Source organism: Catharus ustulatus, chromosome 3 (assembly GCF_009819885.2).
Source record: "Catharus ustulatus isolate bCatUst1 chromosome 3, bCatUst1.pri.v2, whole genome shotgun sequence".
Classification (NCBI taxonomy): domain Eukaryota; kingdom Metazoa; phylum Chordata; class Aves; order Passeriformes; family Turdidae; genus Catharus; species Catharus ustulatus.
The window spans coordinates 25,947,744-25,965,567 of record NC_046223.1 but is presented as its reverse complement, the minus strand read 5'-3'; the positions used below and the strand labels follow the sequence as shown (position 1 = coordinate 25,965,567).

At 34.8% G+C, this 17,824-nt stretch overlaps 1 protein-coding gene across 5 annotated transcripts in view; it reads right to left on the bottom strand.

The window, feature by feature from the left end:
* Positions 1 to 17,824, bottom strand: part of MTA3 (metastasis associated 1 family member 3) — a 136,736-nt gene that overhangs the window by 70,781 nt on the left and 48,131 nt on the right. For all 5 annotated transcript variants that reach the window (XM_042779103.1, XM_033054537.2, XM_033054539.2 and 2 more), the window contains exons 7-8: positions 11,508 to 11,610; positions 2,088 to 2,187 (exon numbers count right to left, since the gene is read on the bottom strand). In XM_042779103.1, coding sequence (XP_042635037.1) covers positions 2,088 to 2,187; positions 11,508 to 11,610 — 203 coding nt within the window. The remainder of the gene's footprint in view (positions 1 to 2,087; positions 2,188 to 11,507; positions 11,611 to 17,824) is intronic.

Genomic DNA, 17,824 nt, shown 5'->3' with positions numbered 1-17,824 from the left:
CCATGAATTTATCTATGTTCATAATCTAGGGTTTGGTTTTCTTTTTTCAATATCAGTCTGTTTACAGTTATCTCTGATTAAAACTAATTAGAATTAAAACTTAATTAGGAACACTGGAAAGCCACAGGTATGGCATACAGAAATCCCATTAATAGCACCTCAGGTACAAGGGTTATCTGCCTTGCATTAACAAGATAAATGGTATAATTTTCTTAGTGTTATGCACCTATATACAAAGTATAAATGAGATACACCACAAGTTCTCCAAATATCTCTACTAACTTTAACTGCTAGTGAAAATATGCTCCCAATTAATGTGGAAATGTCTGAAAAAGTAACTATTATAATGACAAATATGTCTTTTCTTAACTTAGAAGGAAGTACGTTGCCAAAAAGCAAAAAAGTAGGGTTTTAAAAAGCTGAGGGGGTAGGAAAATGAGAAGAGTCAGACACAATAATTAAGCCTAGGATGGATCCTCTGATGCCTCATTATAAGATATGCCTTTCATTAAGTGTAATGGAACTTAATGGATCATTTGCAATGGAGAAACATTAACATGGCACTCAAACAAAGTATCCCTTTATTAGCAGCATTGCACACGTACTTTCAAATGAGAAATTGCCATAAGGATAAATCCACTCTATTAATCACTGAATACAGGATGCAAATAAAGAAGGATATGCAATGTGTAAAATGCATTAGAAATTCTTAATCCAACAAAATATTAATAAAATGAAAAATATTAAAGAACTTTTTGATTAACAAAATTAAGTATTTTGTGGTTGCAAAAGTCATATTAGCAACTGTGAAACATAAAATTAATTTTGAGTATTATTGAAAACATTACATTTTGCCCCTGCATTTATGATACTATCATAGTCCAGACTAAATCAGTTTCCTGTTCAATAGCCTTTGAGTACACTGCAAAAGGTAATAAATATTTTTCTCACCATAATAAAAAATTTATTCTATCTGGAATACAAGAATTGTCCCACTGAATCAGATCAAACACCCATCTAACTAAGCATTGTGTCTCTTACACTAGCACCAAGGAATATTAGCTAAAATATTCAGGTAAGTCTAATCACAGCCTGAGGTCAACTCCCATTGCATTGACCAGAAGCTACAAAGCTTCAGAATGAGGACATTTAGAAGGTACACCTTTCCCTACTCTCCTCAGTACTAATTTATGGCCTGTATGGCTACATCATTTTTCTAACCCTTTTTTAACCTGCTGGTAGTGTCCATCCCCACAAAATTTTGTGCAACTGAATTCTAGGGGCTCTCTCTTCACTTTATAAGGCAGTGTCTTAACTATTTTAAATTAATCTGTTAGTTTTATGGAGTTTCCTCTAATTTTAATACTCCAATATCTGGTAAATAACAGGTCTTCTTTAGCCTAAACTACGTGATCGTGTTTAGGTACAAAAATACCTAAAATAATACAACAACAGTTGATGTCTTTGGAAATCTAAGTAAAACTTGATTCTCTGAAAAAGTAGTATTTTTGGTCTCACATAGTGTTCCTGGAATACTTTATCTACTGTAACACACCTTCTCATCTCAGCTAGTATGATTATAAAGAAACAAACCTGTAATCAATATTTTTCCCTTTTTCTAAAAAATACAGGTGCTTACATTAACAGTGAACAGCATACTAAGGAAACATAGCAGGAATATACTAATTTAAATCTTCTTTAACAATATGCTTACAAAGTCAGACTGCTTTTCCTTTAGAAAATATGATGACATATACATTGAGGAAGTACAAAGTATTATCCACACAATTTTCAATCAGCTTTATTACCACATACTTTAAATGACACTGCCCAGAATGATCCCACATAAAATGTGTATTATCCATTCTGCTGTGGGTGATCACAGCTACAGCCAAGTGCTGCCCAGTGTGATTACAAAGGCAGCACTGAGAAGCTTAGAGAAAACACACAGGATTTTCTAACACATACACACACACCTGGCATGCAGGTATTTAAAGGACAACAGGTGGAAAATGGGGACTTGGGAGTACCAGACAGTGTTGAATTCACGGATATACAAGTTGTAGGATGTTTAAGAAGCCACCTACCAGTGTGATGTCTCGGGAAGCAGCAGCTGCACTCATGTGTAAACTGGGTTGCCTGACAGAACTACTGCAGTCCAAGGCTCGAGCAAACGTGCCAACCGCACTGCAACAGAGGAGTGGGAGCAACAGTAAATACACAGAAAGATTCATCTCCTACATCAGACTGTGTCACATCTATCAAAGTGTCCTTTTACACATGGAAGTCACATACTGTTACTGTTAATATTTCAGATCCTTGCTAACAAAGAACAACCTGATAAAGACAAATCACCGGACTGCAGCAAAAACTCTGACCTTCTGCCCCCAAAAGTAACAACATACATAAAAGAACAGCAGCTCACAAACAAAAGATACTCCGAGAATTCTCATGTACCAACCTCTTATATATTGATTTTTCAATCAATCATGAAGTCAAAGGTACTACACAGCTTGGGGTTTACAATCAGGAGTATTATTTCTAGAATTAAAATGCTATAATAGTGCTTAAAAATTATAATTCAAATTAAAAAGGGGGTTCACCATGTGCCTGTGAGGAAATTAAAAACATTTTATTCACTTCAGTACATGTACAGTAGTAGTACATGTCTACTACTTCCATTAGTGAGGCAAAAAAAGAACATTAACTTAGTCTAAGGTACCCCCAAAATCCTGGTGGTTGTCACAGGTTTTAAGCGATAATGAAATAAATTAATCTCTCAACCTACTTAATTAAAGCATTCCATTATTGAAATTAACATTATTTCCAAAACTTTACCTTTTTTTCCACTTTTGTTCATGAATTGTACATGGCATCTATTATACTTGGACTGCTCTAAACTGTAAAAATTTCTTTGAGAGCAGTAACTATTTCTTGGAAGTCTATCCATCTATCAGGCACAGTGAACAAGAAGGTGCACAGAGAATTTGATTGGGCCCATCAAATCATACAGGAAATGAGTAAAGATGCATTGACACAAAAGATATCAATAAACAGATCAGAGGTTTCTCCAGTTCCTGGATTTGTACAATGGCTCTTGAGGTGCACTGTGTCACATTGCTATCAGAAAAAAACCCCATTTGTTGCAGTTATGACACAATCTCTCCTAATTTCAAAGACCCAGTTACAGAAAAGATGTAACAGTGCAATCTTCTGGCGTAGGGACTCAAACCTCACTCAGCAATTACACCCCACACAAATTACAATGGTGAACATCACTGACAGATAAACACACACTGCTGTGCCCTGTAAATCTGATATTCAACAGTAAAATAATGTGCACCAAGAATTAAACTCACTGAAATTATAAATGATCGTGGAGAAACTGATAATAAAGTATGTTACTGCAATTTTATCTCGAATCTCAAAAAATTTATTACTGAATGCACATTTTCTGCCACAGTCTTACAAGTTAAGATTCAACAGCAGTGATTCAGACCCCTGGTATTAACTGTGTTTCTAAAGGTTGTGGAATAAATAAGTGATATTCAAATGTTTTTCCACAACCTTTGCTCCCTCTTTGTGGAGATGGCAAACATGAGACAAGAACACACATACATTATACTTTTTTTTTTTTTTTAAAGCTTGGCAGTACATAAAACAGTATTTGTCCACAAATCACTCCCAAGAATAAGGCTCTATTATGAACACATTTCCTGTCAACCCCTTTCAACACGTTGGCATTAATAAGGGTTGCAGCTACGCAGTCTTTCCTGTGATCCTTCTGCCCCTACTGCTCAAACCAGTGAGTGTGGCATGACTGCATTTCCCTTCTGCTGCTACCTGCTAGCTTCTTCTCTTCCTTTTGCATAACTAAAATTGTCTTTTGACCACATTTCTAAAATAAAGTCTGAGCATCCTATGAACACAACAGAGAATGTTCTCACAGTCACTCTCTGGCAGATCAAACTTTTGAGGCTGACTTTGTAGCTCAAGAGTGTTTTGTTGCCAAGAAAGTAAAGTCACAATTAAGAGCCAATATAAAGCTAGGTTTCTTCTGAATAAGGGATGGAGAAGTAAGAACTGATGCACCAGTGGACATTGCTTCTACTACTGTACTGAGTAGGAGAAGATTGCAACCGTCAGAAGAATGCTGTGTGGGATTTCGGAGTATGTGAGTGCAAAACAAATTAATAACAAAACACACAAAGGTAAAATAAAATAATAAAAAAACCAGAATAGACTACAACAATAGAATAAAAGACAAAAACAGTATCAAACAATGGAACAAATATGATAATAACAATAAGAACAAAACAAATAAATAATACATAATAAAATGCAGTCAGTGTACCATTTGGGGTGTCAATGGTGACAGGACAGGGGGTGGGGATGGTACAGGACACAAACTGGGGGGTCTGGAGGTGTGTGCATGTCTGTGGCTCTCTTGAAATCAAACTAACTTCCAGTTCCCCTTTCCATAGAAACTTGTGAAAAACAGTGAATTTACAAATAAGTGGAGAAATTCTAGAGCATTTGGATGCTAAATAGTAATTAGGTTCAAAACTTAATAGTGATATACAGTGGTTTGTATAATCTAGTTATGTAATTCACATCCAAATTCAGTATTAATTTTAGAAATCACTAAAATACCTTAATTTTTATGTTTTTCAATTAAAAATACAGATATGAGGTACATATTGATGCAAAGGTCAAAATGTACCTTTGTCATTTTTCCTTGTATTATTTTTTTCTAATTCCACCATTCAAGAATTGTTTTAGGAAAGGAACAAAATAAATAACTAACCATTGCCATTTCCAGAAGACACAGTATTGTCTTCACCTACCTAAAATAAAACTCAGTATTAAGCCAACACAAGCTAAACAGCCACACCATAACCACTCATTTTTCTTAACAAACTTTCAATATTAATGTCTTGTTAAGCTTGTAGAATTCAAAGAACAATTGTACATAGTTAACTAAAATGATATTTAATACAACAGTAACAATAAAATACTGACAACCCAAAAATCTGTGCTCAGCAAGCTACTTATGAATTATTCAATGTGTAATTGAAATACTTAGACTTCAAACAGAAAGCAACACTCCCCATATTTTCCAAAATAAGCTGAAGCCAAAAGTCAGACAGTGAATTACACAGGTGGCAGAGATGGACAAGACAAACAGCTGGCATTATCAGCAGGGAGATCACTGCACAGCCTGCATCAGCAAGCAGTTGTAAGAGCTTTAAGAGTTAGATCAAATGATCCAGTGTTACCTTAATTAGGTTTTCCTTGGTTAAATTATCTTAAAGAGCAGAACCAAGAAGGTTTATAACAGATTGCAGCTGACAACCATACAAACAAAACAAATTTATATAGTCTAGTGCCAGGATCTAAGATTATGGAATAAATAAATGTTCAGCAAAACTCAGCAGAGTCTATGTCCAAAACACTTGAGAGATTGCTGCAGCAACTATGCGTGTGTGCCTTGCATTTAGGCAAAATTTCAGATTAGATTTTGAACACAGAAAATACATTGCTCCAGATTTCTTATAGCTCAAGTCTAAGACATTAAAGGAAATAATTGTTCAAATTTTTTGCGCAAGATTAGTGGTAACCAAAGGAATTAAGAAGTAGCAAACACAAAAGACTGTCCTAACAAGCTTCCAAAGATTTGGTGGCTCGTCAGTTCTAGTTCTGAAAAGGGCTGTTATTTACCAAAGAACATCTGGAAACACTGCAATTATACATCAGGATAAAAAAAGTCTCTGCTTCTCCCAGTAGCAACTGTGGTCTGGCATCAAATCAGATCCAGAAAGTTCTGGATGCAGGCAAATAACTGTTTTCTTCTACCTTGTATTCTTGAAAATCCAGCCCAGACATATATCCTTCTCAATCTGAGGATGTTTATTTCAAAACTGTCCACTCACTTTTTTTTTTTTTTAACACTGCTTGTGGGGTTCAGTGATACCAGACAAGCACTGGGTATACTCTGGACAAAGGTTTTGGAAATGAACCACGTCTGTGGATGCATGAATCTGCAAATCCACAATTCTCTGCAGATACTTGCAAACTAATGAGTGAGACCTATGCCTCACCTCTGAGCTAATATTTTTGAGGAAAACAATTAAGTGGTCTTTGGTGGTTTTCTACATACTAGGAAAGGAAACCTTTTGTTGTCCTTCTCTTTACTCCACACTACATTGGAAACAGTCCTAAAAGATGACCTCTTAGACTGCTCTGAACTTAACAAACAGCAAATTAATATATGATTGCTCTTTAAGAAAATACCATGATACTTAAATTATTGGAAAGAAGAAAAAAAAATAACCCATCTTGAGTGAAGACACATGCAAGCAAAAAAACATTAATTTAAATCTGAAAAAACACATGAGATTTTTACTACTCAATTTCGCAAAATCTGACCAGCGGAATATATTCAAATAAAATGATGTTGCTACAAAAGAAGTTTTCTTTCCAGTTCTAAGCAACTGCCTGTACAGTGCTATGCTTCATTATTATCACTTCAGGTATTTACAGCATAAAGGGAGATGGCATGATAAACATGAAAAGTCACTTGCCACTATTCTTCTGCTTGAAAGCCTCTCAGAGTAAGTGTGGCATACATATAAATGTATGATATGACCAACCTTCACTTTCATAGCCATATGAATAGAAATGAAGCATATGTGAAATCTTTCTTATTCAACAGAAATAGAATCCAATAGATAAAAGTAGTTTAATTCACAGGATGTTATTTAAGGCATCATCTGCACACCATCCTGCAATTTCACAGTCACAGAGGAGGAGATGTACAGCCCCCTAAAATCAGGTCCATGAAAACTCTGCTACAGAAATTTATTCTTTGTACTGCAAAAGATCAAAGTTCATTAAAAAGATACAAAAAAGAAATTCAGCTCCAAGCGTGAATTAGTTCTTCTCAAATGAATTTGGGTCAAGAGGTACAGTAACACAAGATGCACAAAGGAATAAACATATACTAGCTAGGCATGACAGACAGGCAGAAACACAGAATTTTTGATATGCCTGGTAAACTTGATGTGAACATATTTTTGCTTTTTACTGCCAAACCATCTGCCTACCATTAGATGCTGCAATTCACCTTCCTAGCAAACACCCAGTTTTATGAGTGCAGCATTGGCATCGAGATTTTTCACCATTTTTGCTGCATAATTTTATGTTGAAATTCTGCCATTAAATTTAATTATCTCTTTAATGAACTTCAATTCCTTTTACTTCTCAGCACCTCCAGAGAATCCAGAAGCATTGAAATACCGAAGACTGCAAACCAATGTCTTTTATGTATTTATTTTCATTTATGAGCTTTGGGAATCTGGTCTACTGCCATTGACTACAATTAATTATTTCACAAGAACAGAGCACTACTTCTTGATCACACCTGTAAATACTTTTACTTAGGGTTCTCAGTTAATGAGTGCATTATTTTCCTCTGTATAATGAAAGACACCTTGCCAGTTGAAGCTGCATTGTGTTCCCTTCCCCATTGTAAGATAAATAAATGTAACAATCATAGAACCTCTCCAAATACACCAACACACTGTAAGCACTTACAAGAGTAACCAACAGAAAATAATCACTGTCCTAGAGCAAATGAAAAAGTGGGAACAACACAGGAAGGATTAAGCTCTAATTTAACATGACTAACAAGTCATTTTCCATTCCTCTATGATTTTAGAAAAAATAAGCAGACATTCAAATGAAGAGAAATACGTCAGATAGAGGTATGTAATGCCATTTTAATGTCATAGAAATCAAAGTACAAAATTTTAAGGTAGAGATGCAATGCTTCAAGGCTATTTTAATTAGATTTCAAAACTCTGGTTTAGTTGGAAATAAGCTAGGACCACATATGTCTGCAAAATAGCTTCATTTAGAAATATATTCCTTCCAGAATACTATGTTGGTAATGTAGTTAGATGAAGTAAAATAAAAGAAATATGTTCTTAATGGTTTCACTGAATCATAAAGCACATCAAGAGAATTAGAATGTACCAAAAATGTATCATGCAACGAACTGTAGACCAAATTAGTAGATGGAAAGAAAATTTAAAAAAAAAAAAAAAAAGAAAAAAGAAAAGAAGGTTCATTTCTTCAGCTCTCAGCATCTGTCCAGACACAGCCTGCACCTCCTATTGCATTTGAGATTGGGCAGGATATTTTTTGACTCTGAAAAACCCAAAAAAGACAGGACTATTATGTTATATAGACAATAGGGATGCTTTTATTTCCTAGCACTGTGGAACTTGGGACAGTATTAGAAAATGAAAATAAGATCTGGCAATGAAATGAAGTACTCCTTGTATATTAGGAATGATAAGGGACTGATCACTGGAGGAAACAGTGTGTATCTATATCAGCTCAAATCAGGAACCAAGTTTCAAAGCCCCTGTCCCCAGTGTTTTCATCTACTGCATTTCAGCCAACAACCAAAAGTATCTCATAGCACACCAACTGGGCTCCTGGCAGAAGCAGTTCCACACACTCAGAGATATTTAGTCCACGGAGCAAATTATCTGATTAGTGATGACTAAAAATAAATCTGCTCAAAATGTGCAGTGTGGACACTAGGTTCTCAGTATGTTTCTACTATACTGAACTATTTGCTAGTGTGCACAGATGCAAATGGCTGTTGTAGCTTCTCAAACTGTCCTTTGAATCTGGCAGACACAAGAGAAACACAGCCAATGTATAGGACAGAAGGAAAACTGGATGATGCAGTTGTATCTTATTTGAATGCTGTAGAAAATGCTGTTGGACTTTTCATTGCCACAGCACAAACATTACCCAAAAGACAATCCAAAGCCAGAATACATTAGTCTGATGACTTAAGCTTCTCCTTACAAATGCTTTTGCTAGTTCAAGCAAGAGCCCCTACCCAAATTATGCTTCAGTAGCAGCAATAAGGTACTTGCAGGACTTGTGTGTCAGGCAAGACTACCTAGAGAGGCCATCACTGATCCTTCCACTTTTTTCCAAATCACCACCATTTCTTTGGCATAGTAAACTCTAATTTCTGCACAGGATAGGCATATTCTTCTACCTTTCTACATAGGAAATCACTGAACAGTAAGGCTTACTGAAAGGCCCAGACTGAACAGCATATAAACCTAGGAAAAAGGCCTCTCATTCCTGAGACAGTAAACAAATCTCATAGACTGGGAAAGCTATGTGTACAAGGTAAAAAATATAAATATAATTGTAAACAGGAAACCCAAATAATCAGACAATTCAAACACTTTTAAAAATGTTGTTTCTAAAAAAGAACCCAATAAAGCTGCCTGTGTGATTGAAAAAGTTAAAGCACTTAAGGACAAAAGCAACTCTTCTTTCAACCAGATCAGACTGGGAAAAAAAATGAGAAGAAATATTCAATTACTTCAACATGGCATCTAAAAAGGATCATTTGAAAATGCTTTTAAAATGTCAAACACAATAGCATACCCATACTTAACAAAAATCACACCTGGGAAGGTATTTAAGAAAAAAATCTTCTCGTCATATTTTCAAATTTGCAGAACTAAACATAACCAGAGAAAGATCATTCCAGCTGGAAATCCAGCAGGCACAGCCAATGCCTAGTGAACCTCAGGCTGCAGCAGAGCTGTCTGTAAGTACTGCTCACCACATCGTAATACCAGCTCTCCATTGTCACTCAAGCAGCTTTTAATGGTCCTCTATAATGTCCCAGTATAAATCCTGTAACCACACAACACAATTAATTGAAAGCTGCCACCAAATCATCACAGAACTATTTTTCCAGAAATTCATAAAATCCTGCCTCAGAAGCCACTTAGTGCATCCTGTGAATATGAGTATATAAGAGCTTGGAAACCCTTTCCATCAGTTGAAAAGCAACTTCCAAAGATGAATGGAGTTCTGTGCAAGAACATCCACAAAGCTGCACCGGAGTAATAGCTGATTACAAATGGCCATCCAAGTACCACAAGATCTTGGATAGTTACAATTAATCAACCATGACCCACTATAACAGAAACCATCTTTACAGAAATGTATCAACTTTGGAAAAATTCAGTCTTGGCCAGGGCACAGCATTACAAAGCATGTCTTAAATAACAGGAAGAGAGAAGTATATTCTTCTTTATTTATTTAATTATACTCTGTTACTTCCCAGCAGGCTGCTTACTGCTACACTCCTCCGGGAACACTTTTGGACCCACAGAATACTATTTCAGCTCCTCAGAGTGGCTGAGAAATAGGAAGTAGCAGAATTGTAAAGTGATGAATAAACTTTTCGAAATTCAGAGTCTTCATGTAGATATGTCTTTAAGGCACGCCATAATGATCTGACCATACATCTCCAGATATTACATGTTACCACTTTTAACACATTTACCCCTCCATCTTGCTTGAAAATTCAACAAGGACAGATTAAAAAAATAAATAATTAATGTTTTATAGAAAGGATACAACATTCCAAGTGGGTGAGTAAGGAAAAAACCAAGTGGATCAGCATCTGAACTGTAAGTGCACAAATCAACATCCCATATCACCATACATATAAGCTGGAAAATATAGAGCAACTTTTTTTCTTTTTTCCTTCCTGAAATGTCTTGTTCAAAAGGGAGAAAGAAAAGATCCCAAAAACTGGAAACCATGTAAAAGGATTATTTGTCTAAGAAGATTTGAGATTACACTCTGCAAGCAGGTTACAGAAAATATAGGAGATGGATTTATTCAGGATAAAATCCATATGTGAATTGTGTTCTCTGTTATCATTAGAACAGTACCTTTGTAAGTATGAATTAGTGGAAAGGAAAAACCTGCTGTATCCTATGAATGTAGAACAGTTCTTCAGTAAAGAAACCCACAAATTTTTAAAGATTTTTTTTCTAAAGTAGAGAAATAAATTCTAAATGTATTTATTAATTCAAAGCACTTTGATGTCTTCATAAATCTGCATAATCATGTTAATTGATAAAATTGAACTGACTTGATTTTTTTCACTAGTGAAATACATGACTTCAAAACTTCATTTCAATATTCATCCAAAATAATTGCACTGTATATTATTCAGTTTACATGCATATGTGGCAAGTTCTGCACCCAATTCATTCATTAACATTTTCTTTATTTCTACTCGTAACTTCTATTTTATACCATGAAATTCCAAGTACCATAAAACACAAGACTGAATTATTATTAGCACTGAAATAATTTACTAAGGGGAAAAGTAAACTGACATCTGCATTCAAAACACCAAATTCCACTATAATCTGAAATACAGGGAGTTCAGCATTATTCCAAAACTCACTTTCTTTTTCATTCTCCTGCATTGGTACCTTCCATAAATATACAAAGGGTCATGGTCTGATTTTTTGTTTTAGCTAACTGTGGGAAAGAAAAGCACTCACAAAATGGCAAACAGGATGAGTAACATGATGTAGGGGAATAAATAGTAGAAAAAGGAAAAGGATTTTTTAATGAGAGGATTTTAATCTTACCGTGCTACAACTAAAAACTGGTCAATCTGACGGTCAGTAAGGGGGCTATCTGGATCCCATACTTTTACTTCCAGCTTTGCCTGTTCTCTGTCATCTAATTCTCCTGTCAAAAGGTAGATGGGACAAAACACTTATTACTCACAATGTTTTCCTTTGTGTAGCTCTTGCACTATGTTTAAAAGAGATATTGTACATTTTTAAACATATACACATACATACATGGAGTACTTAACAATCATCAGCAGTTATCCAGTTAAATTCCATAATCAGCATCACTAAAATAAATACCTTCCCTTAACATCAGCATTTCAATTTAGGGAGATATTCTTAGGAGGTGTAATACCAATGAACCTTAACAAAATGTTATTACAAAGTTGAAACCATAACCTAAGTAACCTTTAAATTGCTTGTCTAGTATATTAAAGTTACTGTTTCACTCAAGCCATATTAAAATTAATTTTACACTTAACCAGCTTTAGCAATTAAATTCTATCCAATTTGCATTCCATGCCCTGAAAAAATAAATCATTATGCAAAAGTGCTGTCTACTGTATTTAAGCATTTTTTTACTTTAGCCACTACATTACCTGTATTGTTAATATAAATCATACTATTAAAATTGCTGAATATATTGACATATATATCCTCTTATAAACTAATACATAAGCCTGCACCACAAGAAAGTTACTATATACTACATCATCATTTCCCACCTTCATTTATGTGAACAGAAAAATTTGTGTACATGCACATGGCTGAAACAATCGGGGTGGTTTCCAAAATTTATTTTGCCCTATATTCATTGTTACAAGAGTATGGCATTTGTACTGAATGGAAGAACAGTGAAGTATGAATTTGATACAAGGATTCACATTCATAAGAATGACTTGATCTTGTCTTGCCTACTACACTAATAACTTCTGTAAAATGAGAAACATTTCAGAGGCTGACAGAGGAAGCACCATATATGCTACTAGTATGAGGAGATTTACCTGAGGGATGCAGCCAACACATTTGTGGCCGTGAGAGATGACAACAGTAAAGTCAGAATCATTGTCTTTCCCTACTGTTTTAGAATAGGAGTGTGTTCCTCCCTCATGTGAAAACCACTAATGTTTAGCTGGTTGCCAGTAGTTGTGTGTAACTTTTACAGGGTACTACAAGAATGAAAACCTGCTGTCACACACAGCCATTCCAGCCCTTTGAAAATCCAGGCTGTGTAGGTACCTCTCTGGTGACACAGAAGGTCACTTCGGTCTTAATGAAAGCAGTCAAACACACACAGTATCATCACGACATGAAATAACCTGTACACTTAAGACTCTGGAAGTAGACTGCAAACCAAGCACTGGCTCTTCTGATACCACTGTATATATATATGGTGAGTTCTCTAGCACACTGATTCTGGAAAGAAATTAAAATGTGGTATATATTTATTCCTAGCAAACACACAAGTTAGAACTGCACCAGGCTGTCTGGCTAATGTTTCAGGCAAAAATGTCACTGTCACATTCTCAAAAAAACACTGTACATTACTTTCTTCCAATATACAGGCAGTAAATCATTGGCTGCCTAAGGGGACTTCATTCTGTTCAAGCTAATTCACATCCAGTACTGAGGACAAACTGTTAATTTCTGGCATCTTGGAAAGGATTTTAGGTCTATAAACTTATTCTATCGATCGCACACCTGTCAATACATTCATTTCTTCCATCTGTGACAGACACATTGTGGGTGATGTTGTACATTTTATAAATATTCTCTGAGCATTTCAATCTGTTAATATATAGTTTTTACATATCTTTAATGTTAGTTAACCATTTCAGGACATCATAGTCTGGGGATCAAACATTACTCAGGTAAATTATACTTCTCACAAAGAGAAAACATCATACAAATAGAGCACCAGTATTCAATCAAAACATGTCACTCATCTGAATCAAGTTTGCAAAAAGAATAAAAAAAATTGCAATATTGTAGTTCTTACTTCAATTAGAGGAAATTAAACAATTGCTACTATAAAGTGTTGTACCTCTTGATAAAGGTGAATCTGAAATATTGTCAAGCAGTATTTTGTAATGGCAGTGGACATAAATAGGATACAAGCAATGGAATATCTATATCAAAATAACCTAAACACATATAATAATTGCAATATTAACTATCACTGCAACAGAGGTTTTCAGAAAATAGGTGGAGTCTGCCAAGCTACACTTCAAACAGCTACTGAATTCCTGATTTTCCACTTACACGGCAGGATATAATCACTTAAAGAGGGAAAGTAACCTAAACAGACCAAACATGGAGGCAGTCCAGCAGTGCTGTAGAAACCTTAGAAAAGTTCATTTTGGGAATAAGTACTTTGCTAACTTCCTTTGTCTGTGCTGAAAGCATCACTATAGGAGGATCGCACAAGATAACCAGGTCTTGCAAAATAATGATTATCAACCCTCTGTGTTTTACTTGAGCTGTCAACCTTAGCTGATCATGCCTGTACCACATCCTATAGGATTTTTAATGCAGCAAACCACTTTAGGATGCAATTTCTCCCTTAGCACATCAATATTTATCTTCTACATTGTTGAATTTGATACCAAAGTGTAAGACATTCAAACTGAGCAGATGATAAAGTTGTCATAGTATTAATTTGTTATATTGCAAAACCCAGCTCACAAAGGAATGGGGGAGTTTTACTTTCAGCCGTTTTCAGTGCATCTAAGAAGTTCAATTTTAAAAGTGTCACTTTCCCTTACCACCAGTAGCATACCAATTACAGCTTCTGAGAAGTGCTAGACAATTTTTTGGAATAACTGATGTAACATACCAGAAAATCCAACTTACTCTAATCATTGTTTATAATTTTTTTATAGCCAGTCTGATCCTGATGACTAATTTTAATGGAAAACATTAGTAGATGACCAAAAATCTAGTTTACTCTTCATCAATCATTCAACTCATTTCTCATAGCTGTCTTCTAGCAAAAAGTAAGAACTCTAAAAAAAAAAGTTTAAAAGTTTTGTATTTCAGTTAGCAATTTTAGACAAATGAAAGCATGCTGTGCCCCTTTAAAAAATGGAAGAAAAAATTCACAAAAGTAAACCAAATGTATTTAAGATGAGGTACAAGAAATTAAAGATTTACTTTTAAACTTCACTTCCTGCAGATAAATACCCCAAAGATGACTAGCACATCAGATTCACCATGATTCTATATTCTTCCTGTATCCAACTAAAAGAAAATGACTTTCAATATAAACAGCTTCTTAAAATTAAATTCTTTGAATTTATTAAGAAACTAAAATATGAATCTATAAGTTAAGTTTTATTTAGAAAATGGTTGTCAATGAGACAATACAAATTCAACTTTTACTGAGAAATAGTTGATGAGGTATCTGATTTTAAAGACACTTCTGATGCACAAAGTCCTATTTTTATATTTTGCATGATTTGTATTTTTTGAAGAAACCTTTTTATTTTCCTTCTCAGAAAGTAATTCAGCTGTCAAAGCTAACTAAATGCAAACTAAACACCTGCAGTGCTCAACTTTCTGAATGAATCCAGTTTTCAGGATATGCAAAATAGAGGTGCCAGCTGCTAGATCCTTAATTCCATGGGTCTGAAAATCTGTAGCTGTGGGGTTTTGGTCACAGTAAGGCAGTAGATCTATCCATGGACAGAACTGGACACCAGTCCAAGAGTTTCAACCACAGAGTTTCTCCTAGCAAGCAAATTCACTTATTCATCCTTTAATCAGCCAGTTTTGATATGTGTGTCAATTCCTCAGACTCACCAGACATCTAAGCAGATAAAGGTGAAGGCATTTGTAAAGGCTCAAATTCTTAATGCTTAACACATCTTATAAGAAGTCAATCCAATGTCTTCATCTCTGTATTTTAGTTTTGCACTTGTGGAACTGGAATATCTCTTAGCTAACATTGCAAGGATGTGGAACAGAAGAACTTGTTCGTTCTTATCTTCCCCTAGATGAGTTCAGCATGCAACACAATGAAATTTCTTTCACTGATATATGGATTTAGCAGATAAAGCATTTAGCCAGAGCTCTTTGGGAGCATACTACCTGCAGGTAATCCTAAATGGCTTTTTGAACATAGTTTCATTGCTGTTTGTGTGCCATCACTGTGAAAATAGGCAACTAATCAGTGAAAATGAAGTCTCAGTTCACAAACCACATTCTCATGCTGCTATTTAGACAGTCTGCAAATATTTTCTCTTATTTGCAGAGGAAAAAAATAGAATCACATTGAATTTTCTTGTACTGTATATGAACAAAGTTTCAGACGTTAAGCCTGTCTAATGTAAAATCTGAGCTTTTCACCAGATGAAAAGTACATTAGTTTCTCACTAAAACAGTCAGCATATTCATCCTGCATAAAATTCTTATTACTCATTTTTATTTACTCATTATTATTACTCATTTTTTTATCATTTGCAAGTCTCACCAGTACAGATAATTTAAAAAATATTCAGAAGAAAAATTCAAAAACTTACACTTAATCTTCAAAAAATATAATGGAGTTATGTGCAAAGACTTCTGATCAAAATAACATGAGAAAGCTTAGATTAAAAGCATAGGCAAAAGGAAAATTATTTTTTTACCTTTCAATTTCAAGACAATCTCTCCTTTTTCTTAGCTTTCCTGACAGAGGTAAACTCAGATTTCAATTATTCAGATAAGGAGTACACAAATCTCATGGTAAAAATTTACGAATGCAAGATGTGTAAGGACTAGAAATTAAAACTAGGTTATGTATAGAGACTAAAAATGAAAGATATCATGTGGTAAAGGCCTGTTACTTGTCTACAAGCATTTAAACTGCTATTGGGCATTTTTAAAGCCAATAAAACATGCATAATCAAATAGCCACTTATCCTCTACAGCTTGAATTTATAAAAAACATTTAATCATTCCACACTTGAAAAATCTCTTTTAAAATAGAACTGTCTCCTATAACCTTAATGTTCTCTCAGTGTTCAGCTGTACAGTACTTATAATTTAATCACTGATGATCAAAAGACAAGAGCTCACAAAATGCTCAGAGCTTGAATTCATCATGTTCTGAATTCCTAGAAATTAACAGAAAGAATTACACTTGAGCTCAGAATAAACTGAACTGCAAGCACACATTCATGACCAACTTCTACATAATGCTGCATGGAGGATGGCTGGCTTATGGAAATGCCCAGTGTTGGAAGGAAGGAACAAATAAGGCTGCCTCTTTCTCAAAACCCTGCAGAACTGTTTTCAGTTTTGTTGAAATTCCTAAAATAACAACACATGAGGTAATAGAGTTTCCAGGAAAGCATGGTGAAAAAGATTCGGAGTGCAAATAAAGTAACAGTACAGTACTACATATGAATATAAATAGTGTTAAAAATATTTGCTTTGGAAAAAGGGATACTACAACGCAGAGACATTGTTCTCTCAAAAAAAAAAACAAACCACACATGAAACAAACAAACAAACAAAGAAAAAACACACCAAAACAAAACCCTGACTAAATTAAAGTTAAATCTATGGTCCTGCAGTTTTGAATGGTGTTTTTTAAAAAAAACCCCTAATGTCAAAAATATGCAAATTCCCTGATACTTAAACATTCTAAAGAGAAATAAGACTTTTTGTGTGAATAATGTAAACAAAACCATTTAGAGAAGAACTTTTTGTTTAGGATGAAATGTATTTTGACTTATTCAAATGTAAAAAAAACCACATTTCATCTGCTATTGGTTTTTCATCTTGTACAGAATAAACTTAGAAGAAAAATCAGATTTGCAGTAAAACAGCAAAGAAACAAAAATCTGAACTTACAATGAGTCCTTTAAGGTGAAGTTACTGAGGCAGAAAATGCCAGCAAAGTCAATTAAACACTAAGATGTTGCTGCTTGAAAAGTGACTGGAGTGCTCACGGAGATAATAAGCACATGCACAGCACACAATAAATAACTGTACCTTCATAAGACTGACTACCTGACAGAACCCATCTAGTATTTGAACAATCTCAGCCAAGGCTCTACAGCTATTATTAGCAACAAAATCTTTCTGACAGCAGTCATGCACAACCTGCCACACCAACTACGCAGCACGGACCATTCCTGCTGCACTGCAACCACAGCGCCACTTTCACCATTTCCTTCAAGCTGCAGAAAAACAGGAGGTTCATAACAAACAGAACACTTTAGTTCTGTTAATAACAGAAGCCTAAGTCTCTTCAAGGAGCTAAAGACAGCAGGGTATCATGGCTCTTTTTTCACAAAGACCAAAAATTCGACTGACCTCAAGCATAAATCAAACTTGAGAAA